Here is a 14289-nt window from a genome sequence, read left to right as displayed (position 1 = left end):
GTATGCTTATTTATTTATTTTTCGATTTTAAAATATCTAATTAAATTCAATATCTGAAATTTGTTTTTTTTTTTTATTGAACGGCAATAGTTTTAGTGTGGAGCCAGAATAATTACTCAGCCAACTTTACTTTCTTTTTTTTAAAATTTTACAGAATAAATATTAAAATAATTAAACCTAAAAATTATATTACATTTATGAGGCCAATTATGTTTATTTCCGTTAAGTAATTACTATTAGCAACTGGTTGTGCAAGTGTATATGACATTGAAAGTGACGCAATGTCGTAGGAAGTAATAAAAGGTGGTCTGTATAATTCTTTTCAAATATCTTGGCGGCTCGAGGTCATCGGTGCACTGCGCGGTGCCTTCCCTCGACAACACTTAAAATTGTGCGCAACGATTCGCGCGCAGTTAAGAGCCGCCAATATATTTAAAAACATTTATACAAAAGGGTTAAGGCTACCTGCAACGTTCTAAAACGATTTTACTCCTTGTTCTCATTTAACCGACACTATAACGGAATCGTACTTTAATATTACGTTTGAATTTGAATTAAAACTATGCAGACATATCTAATTTACTAACCGTAGGTTGCTGAGGCCTACATCACCGATTAAAACATTTTGTTATCTGTTTTGTTAAAGATGACAGGGATCACGATGTGTTTTATACAAAGAGTTTAGTCTTAGAAACCATAGGTTAAAAAAACAAATAGTAATCGATTATCAAACCTTTATATTAACTCAAACAAAAACATTTCATACGATTTCGAAAGGCCGTATTATTTTGCTCTTTTAAACTTGAAGTAACAACTTGCGACCTTCGTCGGATTAAGTGTTTTGTGTTCGTTTAATAAAAAAAAAATACAGTCACCAATAAACGTACTACTTGTAAACACATGACTTTAAGTTATTAAGTTACAAAAAAAAAAGTGTGTATTTAGTGAAAGTATTAAAATAATTAAGGATTTAAACTAGTGAACTTTTAGATATGTAAATATTTTATTATATCTTTTAAAGTTTATGATATTACTAAGGTAAGTTTGGTTCATTTTCCTATCTTACTTTTTTCTATATATATTAAAAAGTGAAAATTTGGATTGATGGATGTTTATTAAAGGGTATCTTAAGAATGGCTGCAGGGATCTTCCTAAAATTTGGCACTAATTAAGAACATAGCCTGGAAGAACACATAGGCTACTAATTAAGTTTTTGTCCCGCACGGGCCGATACACGGGCGACAGCTAGTTAAATACATATAAAATTAAATATTAATTTTATGTTTCTCAGAACCTCTGTCTTGTGACGTAAGGAATATTGTTGTGTTCGCCATTTTTGACCAAATTGCCTTTGTAGTTAAAATTTCATAATGTTATTCGTTAACCACAATTAACAAAAATAATTCTGCGTAAACAATTACATAATAAAGATTTAAAAAGTTGTAGAATTTTATTAATGTACTCGTTCGTCTATGGCTTATTGTAACCTAGTAGTAGAAATAAACGAATTTTAAAACAACCTGTATAAAGGGGCGTCTGATCAAGCGACAAACAAGGCAACAGATTTCTTCATTCTGACAAATGGAAATGTCGTCAGTATCTCCTTCCGTGGTGTAATAACTATTGTAAACCGTAACTTTATATTATTCTTTGGTAATCTAGGGGGCGGCAGTGCCCCCACCGTAACTTAAGTGACCTAGGAATTAAATTTTAATTAGTTTAAATGCATTTGTAAAGTAAAATCCGGATAAAAATGCAATAAAACAATAAGTGGTCAGAATCAAGTTACTTTGGATCTTACCTATAGGAACGGAACATTCTAGTATAAGTATTGTCATCCCTTTCACTCTGGTTGAAAAAACTGAGATAGCAATATATTTGTATAGTTTTGGCTTTGGAAACTCACATGTATGCCACATACATAAACCATACGTTTTAAAACACCCTGTACGCATTTCCTGGATTACAAGTTAATAAGACATTCAGTGTTGGATTTTCAATCACTCACGAAATAACCACCATAGCATCTAGTCTCAGCAAATTTTGCAATTTTTATTTAATTAGACGTATTGTGAATATAAATACTTAATAAAATGATGTACATTATATTGTAATTAAAATTGCGATCGTATCATTTGCAGGGCTTCATTAATTATATGCTTTAAATATACTATTTTTATATGTTTGTCCGTCAGTTAGATGTATTGCGTTACAGTGGCAACTATGGAAAGGAAAAATTGTTTTAGCGTGTTGCTCGCGATGTCAATTCTTGCAAACGCTTTTTGTGCACCGACACCTGCTTTTAGATTGAGAAGAGCTGAAGACGACATAGAGGATTCGGTGAGTGAAATATAAATTCTATTTTATTTTTTATTCGACTAAACAATGGTAGTTGCCAGCAATAATATTTGATGCATGAATGGACCTTGACCGGTAAAATACCACGACACAGAAGACACGCGTCAAGTGGTAGTAATTCCGTGTTTCGTCCGATGAATGTGCGTTCCTAAGACCTAATTAAAGGTAGGCAAAGCATCTGCAATTGGGGATGTTAATGGCCTCTATGATATTTTAAAAAAAGAACTTTAAAAGTCTCTTCTAACTTATAAAAATTGCTAGATTTATATTTTAAACTAAAATTTGCAATCAATCCAAATACAAATTAATTAATTTAATATTTCAGAATGATTTACAAAGTATCTCTATTAGTACATCAAGCATAACTTCGACGGAAAAAACTTTACCAACACCAGATCCTTTTGACGAGGACGACGATGATGATGATTTTGATGACCTTACACCAGCTCCGTCTACCGGCGGCAGTAGTGTGTTCAGTGTACTAAAATTAGTCACCGGTTTATTTCCAGGATCAAGTTCAGCCAATGTAAGTGTTGATATTTTAGTTATGTTTGATATTTGAGTTATTTTCACGCAATATTCTTTTAGCTTCTTACTACTTCGAATCAAGGGGTAGACAAAGTGCATTCGCTTTTAAGCGATTCCGCAGCGAACTTCAAAATTGTATGGAACTGACGCGCGACAATCACGTAATAAGTCACGTCACGTCATAGAAAGTTATTTTCAGTTCTATTTTTGAATTTCGTTATGGAATCGCTTCGTAGCGTACTTTGTCTAACCCCTTATAAGTATCACTACGCACGGGTACCTGTTATTTATTAGGGGGCAGTTTCATTAAACGCATGCGTGGTGCGAGAGATTTTTTACTCATGAATGTCATAGTATTTGCATGTGAGAACCATTTTCATGAGTCGTTAGGGCCTCTTTGCGATGGACGATAGAACTTACTTTTCCATACTGCGTATTATACGTCAACTGATTCGGACGCGATGCTTGCTTTACATCGATTGAGCATTTTCATTGGCCCTTCAACTCCAGGAACTTCACACATGCTTTATAACGGAGTTATCGCCTGATGAAGTTGCGCCTTTAAGCAGTCCTTTAGTGAAGATATCTCGTACTAAATTTGCATTAAAAGGGCAGTTATTATTACCACTTTAAGTTTGCTTTAACACTTTACGCTTTACGACTCACGTCTACATTGTGTGTAGCAAGATTATAATTTTCTTCAAGTGTTTGTTGTTGTGTTTTTGTTTCTTTAATATATGCATAATGCACAGTTTGAGTGTTGTGTGATATACACTGGACCGCACAAAAGTGTTCATGTGAGTTTACAAAGTAAGTAATATTTTAAATCTTACTAATATTATAAATGCGAATGTTTAGATGGATGGATGGATATTTGTTTGAAGATACCTCCAGAAGGACTAAACGGATCTCGATGAAATTTGGAATACATATAGAACATGATCTGGAAGAACACATAGGCTACTAATTATGTTTTGTTTAATTTCGCTTGGACGGAGTCGCGGGCGACCGCTAGTTATTATAAATATTTATCTAATAAATAATGCTATTATTGTAATTACAGATTGTTGAAAGCATGATAAATATGATTGTAAAGCAAATGATGGTCAAAGCGAATCGTCGTCAATTTGTCAAAGATAATGAAATTGAAAACGAAAAAATTACTAAATTGAAAACTCCGTTCCAAAAACAAGAGAACGAAATCACATCAGCTGAAGGTGAAGTCAAAGACTCAAAGGAAAATGTAAATGTAGAAGACAATGTACGTAATATTTCTAAAGAAAATTCAGAGACCAATTTAGATTCTGTCGAAGAAGATAATGATTCGGGATATGACTCTGATGAACCTCTAGGTGGTGGGGATGGAGGAGGAGGTGGTATTCTAGGTCTCTTAGCAGGTTTAAGTGGCGGGGTAAGTTTTCTTTTTAATAGTTAATTTTTATATTATTCCACAACTGACCAGTGTTATGATTTTAGGAAGATGGCCAGTCAGATTTAGGATCACTTTTAGCTACGGTCAGCGGAATCGTTGCGAATCTTAGTGTAAGTATAAAATATTTCTTTTCAGTATCACATATCTACTATAAAGGGTGGAAGAAAGCTGAAGAAAGTATGGATGGATTGCATGAAAGAGCTAACGGCTGATAGAAATGCATGGAATAATATTTTATGTCGACACTCCGTAGGGAAAAGATCATAGTAATAATGTTGTCTACTAAGAAAATTTACCATTTTAGGGAGACGGCATCGATTTGAATAGTCTTATAGCCTCTGGAATTGGATTATTTGCTGGACTTCTGGTACGTAATCGTAGTAACGAATACTAAGTACACTTCTCTGTGTCTCTTCTTCTTTATCTCTCTGTATTTTCGTCTGTCTTTCTTCTTATCTTACTAGGTCCCATTTGTTGACACTAGTTGCTTTATTCGTCTCTTTCTTTTCCTTTTTTCTTGATATTTTTGTCTGAGACCCATATTGTGGTTACTTTTCTTTCTTTATTTTAACATTACATCTTTCTAATATGTTCGTATTGTTGAATCAATTGTTTATATTCTTTTCCAGTCAGAAGGAGAAGAGAATCCGGGAGCTGTTATTGCTAGTTATCTTTTGACTTCATTGGATACGATAACTGGAGGAGGAGCGGTATGTTTAACACGTTCAATGCTTACTTTTATTTAAAACGCTTTGGCATAGAGTGTTTATTTATATTTAAATAAGTTATTACTTGAGATAACGAGTTTTCAACCTTTTTTCAGCAAAATAATGGCGCATTTTTCGGAAATTTTCTTTCCAAGTTAGTCAAAGGCACAAGTGCTGTAAGTCGCCTTCAATGTTTTGAAAAATTTATATGTTTTAGAGATTTTATACATTTATCATATGTATTCTTTTCTAGGCCGGAGACCCAGATTCAAGTTCTGAAGATGGAAGTAAGCCAATGGCGGATTCTGGTGGTTTTGTTGCCAGTTTTGTAATTTCTTTGTTGGGAGATATGTCTAAATCAAGTTCTGGAGGTAGCTCCCATCGCTGACAAACTAAATGACATTTGGAAGCTTTTTATTATTTGCTGATTATGTTATTATTAATTAATAAAACTGTGTATTTGTGAATACTTTATTTATTACGTTAAAAAGATGATACAATAAAATATTTATGGGAATTAACATTTGCTTTTATATTATAGGTTATATTAATTGTCACCTTTTAATATTTGTGACAGGCATTATTTGAAAGCATTATTAAATGAAGTACGTGAGTATTTATTTAATAATTAAAATGTAATATCAACTGCAGTTTTATTAAAATTCTTTACAGGATTTTAGTTTTGTTCTTTCTCATCGAGTATTGTAAAGATATCAAGTTATGTTACTATAATGTGATGAAAAAATTATTGTCACCTCTCTGGTTCATATTGTCATCCTTATCATTGTCTTTGAAACCATAGAGATAATAATATGTTTTTAATTTCGGTAGCACTAACCTAACATATAACTTTCATCTTCCAGTCTAGTGTCAACTCAACGGATGAGTCTCCGTCTCCGTTTTGGACTCTGAAGCTGGACATCATAAGAGCACTGCTGCAGTTCGGCACCAGCGTTCTCGGCATGGCTTCTTCCACATTCGTCTCGGCTTCATCCGGTTAATTACCATGAGTTTCCATTGACAAAACACTTTAATGTAATGGGAACCCACGTTTAGATTAATTTAAAATGCCATATATTTTTGTAAATAAATGTAAATTTATTAAATTTTTCTTTTTTATTTCACTTCACATGAAAAATTAGTACCATTTTCCATCATAACACCACATAATACTAGATGGGATCAGAATCGAACGTTAGTATATCTTACTGTAGAAAAATAATTGTAACTCGGCACAAAAAGTTCAATGAGCGTTTATTGTAAAAAGGAACCACAGAGTAACAGAGTACAGTGCAGAGAGTAAAGACAGACGGATATAACTTTTTGTTCATCATAGACTAATTTAAATAAGTACATTTGTTGTTTATTATTCCTACACTTTAATATTATTAATAAAAATGTTTAATTGGATTGACGGATGAATGTTTGTCTGAAGGTATCCCCAGAACGGTTGCGTGGAAAATAAATTGGGCTATTAATTTTTTTAATCTCGCGCGGATGGAGTCACGTGCGACAGTCATTACTTTGTTAGATCTTGTATAGTCTAGTCAAGGTATATATAATTTATATAATTATACTATAATTTTTTGGTCTAAATATTGTGTTAACCAAAAAATATTTACGAAGTAGTTATCATTGAAATGGCTTACTATTATTATATTATATACATTTATTTATATACATTTCTAATATAATACATTTCATAAAAAAAAATATATATATACAAAACATATTATATTAAAAAGAGTTATTATTATATTTATTATTATTATATTTATATTATATTACTATTACTTAATATTTGTAGTCACTCGACCCTCACCAAAGCAATTATTTATCATAATATTTTGTTGATCCATTATTATTATAAAACGGACGCACCATAGAACCATAAACGGTAAGTTAAAATAATAAGAATTAAATAAACACAGGTCAACATAAACATTATGATTTTGTAGATTAGAAAATATATCATTACTGTACTGATTATTTCGTATAGTAGACGTGTTCAAATGGAAAATCAAGGATATTTAGTCCGTGGACCGTTAGCTTTGGTGCTGCAAATCTCACGATTTCAAGGCGTAGCTCCATTGAGATTAGAACCAAGGAGCAATGGATATTACGCTCAAAATTCTTCTTTCATGACCCATTATAGCAGATTTCTTCTTATTATATTAAGCAAGTATACATTTAAACTAATATTATAAAAAGGAAAGGTTTGATTGTTTGTTCTGTATAGAACTAGTCTATATAAAAAGTACATAAGCTTAAAGTATCTTCAAAAACAAAAAGAAAACCAATTATATACTTTAATACAGTTCTATTATTTTTAATCAGAACTTGACGACCTTCCGGACGTCTTTAGAATATAACAGTGGTAGAGCCCGCTTTAGCATCTTTGCACGAATTGGCCCGGCTCGCCTGGTGAAATACCACGACCACACAGAAGACAGACGTGAAGAGATAGCAATTCCGCGTACAGTCTGATGAGTGTGCTTCCCAGAGGCCTAATTTTAGTCCTCTTTCCCTTCTCACCCTTTCTCTTACAGGGAAAGGATGGGAAATGGAAGTGGATTTTTCAGATGAGAGAATGCATAGGAAGGAAAAATTTTCTCTTTCTATGCATCCCCATCTCGGTCAATCAAAGGTTAGCAACGCATCTGCAATTGTCTATGGCAACAGTCGCTTCGCTATTTCAGCGATTTCAGGTTGCCTCGCGCTTGTTTGCCATCTTATGATAAAAAAAATATAATGCAAATATTGATCTTATTTCTTCCAAAGAGAACTAAAAATCTTACTAATATTATGCGAATGCAACATTACAGACATATTTACATTCATCGGTTTGGTTATGGATTTGTTTCACGTTGGTACAAAGAAAGCGATTAGGGTGACTACTCTATCGTCTCTGGTTATATGGTTGGTTGACGTTACATCAATATTGATTATCACCGGTCTCGGAGTATTCCAAGGACCGCATCGTATGACACACATTATGGAACATTTGAGAAATATTGACAAGGTACTTTAAGACATTATTAGTTAGAATAATTTAAAATGAATGACGTGCTTTCGTTACTAAGTCAAGTGTCAGAATGATTAGTGAGGGGACAATAAACGTTAATATTTTGATAAGGCTAGTGTCGGATTTTCTTCCTAACTGTAGTAAGAAAACTTATAAACAGCTCTTAACGTTTGTAATCTTACTTATATTATAAATGCGAATGTTTATATGGATGGATGTTTGTTTGAAAGTATCTAAAGAACGGCTGAATGGATCTCGATGAAATTTGGCATATATATAAAACATAGTGGAAGAACACATATATTACTAATTATGTATTTTAACACCGCGCGAACAGAGTCGCGGACGACCGCTATTGATACGAGTGAAGTTAGTTTATTCATTCAACTTTTATTTATAAAACTCTCATTGAATACTCAATTTCAGGTAAATATAAAATTGAAGAAAATCAAAGGTGTACCAGGACAGCAGAAGCTTATAGTTGCCATTATTTGTGTTATGATCGGCTTGTATTTACTTATGGGTGTGGACTTTGGTTACTATGTTATGGACTCGATGACACGTGGGAAAGGAAGTAATACATTTTAATACGTAGATATTGTCCTCCCTTAGCGTCACGTAAATGACACATTAATCGTGGATTTCTGAGACCAATATCTCCATTTAACATGTTGAGCGCCACGTCAGCCATCGGTGGCTGACACTAGACTTTCCGTTTAGGCCGCGTCAGCTATCGGTGGCTGACAATAGATTTTCTGTTTAGGATGTTTGAGGCTCAATGACATTTGAACTGTAATGAACTGATTTGTCCCAAAAGAAAAACGGCCACGAATCCATTTCGAAGAAATTTTATCTGAGCGGGCTAAGCGGTAAGAAAAACAAAACAGACTTGGCGCGTAACGTGTTGAAACAAAGCCTATAGGTAATAGGTTAAAAATGTAAACTATTTTTTACTGCAATCGGAAACACCGGTCCTTTAATACCAGTGCGTATAAGCAGCGCTCGTGGCATGAACGGGATTGTCTTAGATATACGCGTGGCGCTCAACGTGTTATAACATATTGTTATCGCTATCAAAGATAATACCAGGGATTACGATATGTTTAATACAATGATTTTAGTCTCGGAAACCGGTAACTGCCCAACTAACTTTTTCCTAATTTAATAATCACCATAGCATGTTTTTACCTTTTTAATTATTCTGTCGTTCGTTACAATTGAAATTACTTGTTCCAGTGATAGTTGTCTACGTTTACGGCAGTCAATACTTCAAGTACAGTATGGCTTTGTTTCTGCATCTGCAAATTTCACTTGTTATATTACTGGCTAAATCTGCTATGAAAACAATAAACGATCGCCTTCGAGAATTAATCCAACATCTGGATTTAAATCGTACGTATTCATTTTAATTAAAAAAATCGACTATTCAAGTATGTAATAATAACACTTCAGACTGGCAAATCTATATTAAACACCTTATTACGTTAAATCGTCTAACAACAGTGCGTTAGTTGCATGCTTAGGTTAGATTTGGCACCAAAAGATGTCCATGTCATTAGTTTTAGATTTTATTAATTAGAATCCTTTGGCGCGAATGGCGCGCTTTCGTTACCAAGTCAAGTGTCAGATTGATTAGGGAGGGGACATACACGTCGACATTTTAATAAGGCTAGTGTTGCGACGATACATCGGCAATGTGTCGGGTTTTCTTCCTAACATTAGGTAATAACACTTAAACCCATTAACAGGATCAATACATGTAATAAAAGGAATTTTAAATTCTTTTATTCGAGCACACACACGTCTCTTCCTATGTCCTCGTAGTGGAGTAGTGTTCGAACGCGCAGTAGAAAATATTTTAACCATAATTTCTATACATTTCCAGTAAAATATTCTCCAATTTTAATGAAAACATCCACGGATATCAACCAGGAGTTTTTGCTGCAACCTAGTTTACAAGTAGAACAAAAACACAGAGTCCTATTCAAAAGACGCAATTTCAATTTCGACGTTTATTTATCAGGTAAATATTTCGATCTAGTTTCAAAGACAATTTGCATCCTTTATTTAACAAAACCGGACATTTGGATAAATAATCTGATAATGATCTTCATCAATTTTTATTTTCGACCAAGGAATTGTTGGTCGTCGGGCATATTTTTGACTAATTAAAATTGTTCGCGCCTAAGATGCGGGCAACACCACTATCGATGCGAACCGACGTGCGGTGCCACGAAACGTTAAATTGAACTTCCGCTTTTGACCGCCGATGCATACGCGAAACGATTAATTTGTCTTCTTGCAACTCTGTATTCTAATTAAACCATTACACCCAAATAATTGTGTTTGGGGTAAACAAAATGATATCTTCTTAATTTCTTTTAGCCGAAAACAGCTTACGAGAGATAGCGGATTGTTACGTCACAACTTGCAATATCGTTAAAGATTTAAATGAGGAAAATGGAATATTACTTATAGCAATGTACATATCCTTTATAACTTACCTTGTCGTTTCCATTTATTATTTAATTGCGGCCGTTTGTTCACCAAGTAAGTACTTGACCAATTTAATTTAATTTCATATTCAGTAGCTCTGAGAATCGACTATCTATTTTTAATCCGGCGCGGACGAAGTCACGAACGACAGCTAGGCTTATATATAAAATTATCATCTCACAATGTTAGTTACCATACTCCTTCGGCTTGACTTTTATGAAAGTTTGCGTATATATTCAGAAGGTCTGAGAATCGGCTAATATCTATATTTCAAACCCGCGCCGACGGAGTCACAGGCGACAGTTACTAATTCATTTCTTAAATTTTAATGGCAGAATGAAAGTGGAATGACACACTACTCTTGAAAATTACCACAAATCAAGCTAAAACGATTAACTTGACCAACAAATGACGCAACGTAATTCTATTTACGATTTCTTAAATTTATGATATTCATGACGGCGGTTCTTTTTTTTATCGCAGCTGGATTTATGAGAAACTTCAATATCGTACTTCAATTTATTTGGTGCACATATCACTGCTTTAAAATATTTCTTCTAATTGAACCTTGCCATCGCACTCACCAGGAGGTAAGTGTAAACTATCAGATAAAATCCACATCAAACTTATATTATTAGTGATAATGTTTGGATAGATGTATGGATGGATGTTAGAAGGTATCTCTAGGTATAGATGTCAGAACTGCTGTATTTATCTCGCTGAACTTCGACATGAATGTAGAACATAGTTTGGAAGAACACGTAGTGTAATAATTAAGGGTTTTTTTTAATTCCGCGCGGACGAAGTCGCGGCCGATAGTTATTCGTTTAATAAATAAAATACACTGATAGTGATAATTTTACTCTATATTTTATAAAATAAATTTAACTAAAAAATCATATACATACTGTTTAAAACAGCTAAGTATTTGCCGGACTTCAGTTATAACATAAAAAGACGTAAATAAAATAAATGAGAAAAGATTGATATCCGGCATGCAAAAACTTCTAAAAACTGATTTTGATCTGATGTGATTTTTCTTTTATTATTTGATGTTTAATTTAATATAAACAGATGGAGGAGACGAGAGTACTAGCTAGCCAGTTAACGTACCGCATGACGCCACCCGGCCAGCCCCTGCCTGTGGAGCTGGAGACCTTTCACAAACAATTGATTCTCTACAACCCTTCGTTCTCCCCACTCAATATTTGCACATTAAACAGATCACAGATTGCTGGCGTAAGTAAGATAGTGTACAAGTAATCCAGATAAAAATATATTATGTTTTTAGTTCGTATACAATAATAGAAAGAATTGCAAACGTTCCGGTTTCCAATCCATAGACAAATTGCCATAGTAACTCTAGTAACACATGATGTATACTTTTTTTACAAGTTAAAGAACTTGACGATCTGGCTATACACTATTAGAGTTTTATCGTTGAATTTTGGGACACGCTGTATACATAATCAAAATACTATAATAATATAATTATTCTATATTATATCTTAAGCAGTGAATGTGTTATTTTATTTCAGATAATCGCCGGTGTTACCACTTATATGCTTATTATAGTGCAGCAGAGACTCATTGATGAGTGCACGTAATAGCTTAACTCCAAATTTCCTGTGTGCATTGGCAACGACCATGACAAAAACAAACAATTTGCTAATTTATACCACTTATTTAAATACATTCATTTTATATTTATGCTCAAACAAACACCGAGTCGAAATGAAAATCTACAAATAAAATTAAGTAAGTGATGACTCCACCCAATATCTGAAAATAAAATTTTTTTTTTTTAACTTTATCGAAAAAGTGTGCTCTAACCCGCGACTTCGTTAGCGCGGAATAAAAAAAACATAGCCCATCCAAATTCGTTTAGTCGTTGATGAATGTTTGTAAGAAGGTTTCATCAGAACAGCTTCATGGATCTTGCTGAAATTTGTGATAAATCGAGAACATAGTCTAATGCTATGCTAGAACAACGTATGCTAATAATTAAGTCCTTATTTCGGCCGGACGGTGACGCGCTTATTTAACAACAAGCTTATATTAATGACATAATTACCGTTAACAAAAAGTTATTATTCAATTTAAATAAGCCGAGTGGCGAGTAATGAACATTATTTACACGAAAACGGAAGTAGTATACGTCCAAGACTTTGTAGAGTGGGTCGTCGTCGCCAGAAATGTACTTCATAAGGCAGCTTACTAGTCTTTTGGATTCGGTCATCTGGAATCAATTTAAACTTAACCTTAATCTTCATTTTACATATCGTTATCATCATCATCAGGTCAGTATATGTCCCTACCGAGGGACTCGGAGCCTACCCTAAGTTAAGGGTGATTGGGCCATAGTCAACCACGCTGGCCTAATGCGGGTTGGTTGACTCCACACATATCTTTGAATTTTTTCTCAGATATGTGCAGATTGCATAACGATGTTTTCCTTCACCGAAAGAACGTCGACGCTCTCCGACAAAAATCTCCTTTTTATCAAAGATAATGTCATATCGTGATACCTGTCATTACCTTTAATAAAACGGAGATTTTTGTCTCAGAAGCCCACAGTTAGATAGTTTAGTTAAATACTTGTTTTAACCCTTTGACTGTCGGCGGTCGAAAGTGGAGTAACTAACAGAAAGATCAATAAATATTGCGTAAAACATACCCCTGCCGAAGTCTCTTGACACGTGTTCACCATGGTCACCATGTTAACGATGACGAAAACAATCCAAAGGACATCACTGGTGTACAAATATATCCAAAAAGAAGTAGGAATATTTTCTGTAAATATTTTTACTTATTTAACTATAATAGAAATTATATTCAACATATTACTGTGTAGTTTTTATAAAACTATTGAGCAGTGTAGTTATTTCTATATTTTATAGGCTAACCAAGAACATAAAAGACCAAGAAATAGAGCATTACTGTTGCCTGTTCTTTATTACACTTACTAATTAGAGCAAATAAATTAGTTCCATTTCCGTAATATGGCGTGGTTTTTATTTTCCTAGTCAAACTATACATAACATGTTAAATTATAATAAATATTTCTTGTCAAATAGGCTACGGCTAAGTCTATGTTTTGTATTCTAAATTCCCTTTCCAATTGTCGCCCAAAACCGGAATGCCCTTTGAATTCGTTGGATATCTATCGAACGGACTCAAAAGGAGGAGTTAGATAAAGTGCATCCGTTTCAAAGCGATTCCATAGCGAACTTTAAAATGGTATGGAACTGACGCGCGACAATCACGTATCCTATCGGGAGTAATTTTGAAATTCGTTATGGAAACGCTTCGTCTAACTCCCCTGTTCTTTGGTACAGTACGTATCTACGTAGTCACGAAAACTATTGTAAGTTAGTTTCATTTAAGTCCACCGGGTCAAGCAAATTTATCGATCTATACCCTCCTGACAGTAAAGTAACAATGATCAATGTACCTGCAGAAGAGATAGTTGCAATTGCATTGTAGCTTATCATAACGATGTACAATATGTAACTCATTATAATAAAGAGCAAGAGAAGTCCGTCTTGTTTATTGAATACACCAATCACAGCACATAGGTGGTCGTAATGACGTAACAACTGATGAAGCTTCTTTTCGTTTTCCTCTGACAGAGCTGAAGCTATAAGCATCCAAGAGAAATTGGTCAAATTAAACTCAGCTGTATTTAAATTATATTATTACTCATTGAGTTTTTAGAAGCAAAATCTCTGTATAAAACATAT

General features: G+C 33.8%; 2 protein-coding genes across 4 annotated transcripts; both read left to right on the top strand.

Moving 5' to 3' along the window:
• The first annotated feature begins 907 nt into the window (after positions 1-907).
• On the top strand, positions 908-5958 carry LOC106117795 (uncharacterized). Of its 3 annotated transcripts, XM_013312238.1 has the most exons (10): positions 908-1038; positions 2196-2340; positions 2684-2884; positions 3950-4297; positions 4363-4428; positions 4623-4685; positions 4948-5028; positions 5142-5201; positions 5279-5312; positions 5889-5958. In XM_013312238.1, the coding sequence occupies exons 2-10, from the start codon at positions 2200-2202 to the stop codon at positions 5891-5893; spliced, it is 999 nt and encodes a 332-aa protein (XP_013167692.1). In that variant the 5' UTR covers positions 908-1038; positions 2196-2199; the 3' UTR covers positions 5894-5958. The 3 variants fall into 3 exon arrangements, with proteins under 3 accessions (XP_013167692.1, XP_013167691.1, XP_013167690.1); XM_013312237.1 differs by lacking the exon at positions 5889-5958 and having other exon boundaries at positions 2216-2340; positions 5279-5508; XM_013312236.1 differs by lacking the exon at positions 5889-5958 and having other exon boundaries at positions 5279-5508.
• Positions 5959-10507: 4549 nt separating this feature from the next.
• Positions 10508-12315, top strand: LOC106117799 (gustatory receptor for sugar taste 43a-like). Its single transcript, XM_013312243.1, has 4 exons — positions 10508-10600; positions 11030-11136; positions 11621-11785; positions 12085-12315. The coding sequence occupies exons 1-4, from the start codon at positions 10531-10533 to the stop codon at positions 12151-12153; spliced, it is 411 nt and encodes a 136-aa protein (XP_013167697.1). The 5' UTR covers positions 10508-10530; the 3' UTR covers positions 12154-12315.
• Positions 12316-14289: the final 1974 nt, after the last annotated feature.

This window comes from Papilio xuthus, unplaced genomic scaffold, assembly GCF_000836235.2.
Source record: "Papilio xuthus unplaced genomic scaffold, Pxut_1.1 DF827679.1, whole genome shotgun sequence".
NCBI classification, from domain to species: Eukaryota; Metazoa; Arthropoda; class Insecta; order Lepidoptera; family Papilionidae; genus Papilio; species Papilio xuthus.
Note: the sequence above shows the minus strand (reverse complement) of the source record. Positions and strands in the feature narration are given on the sequence as shown.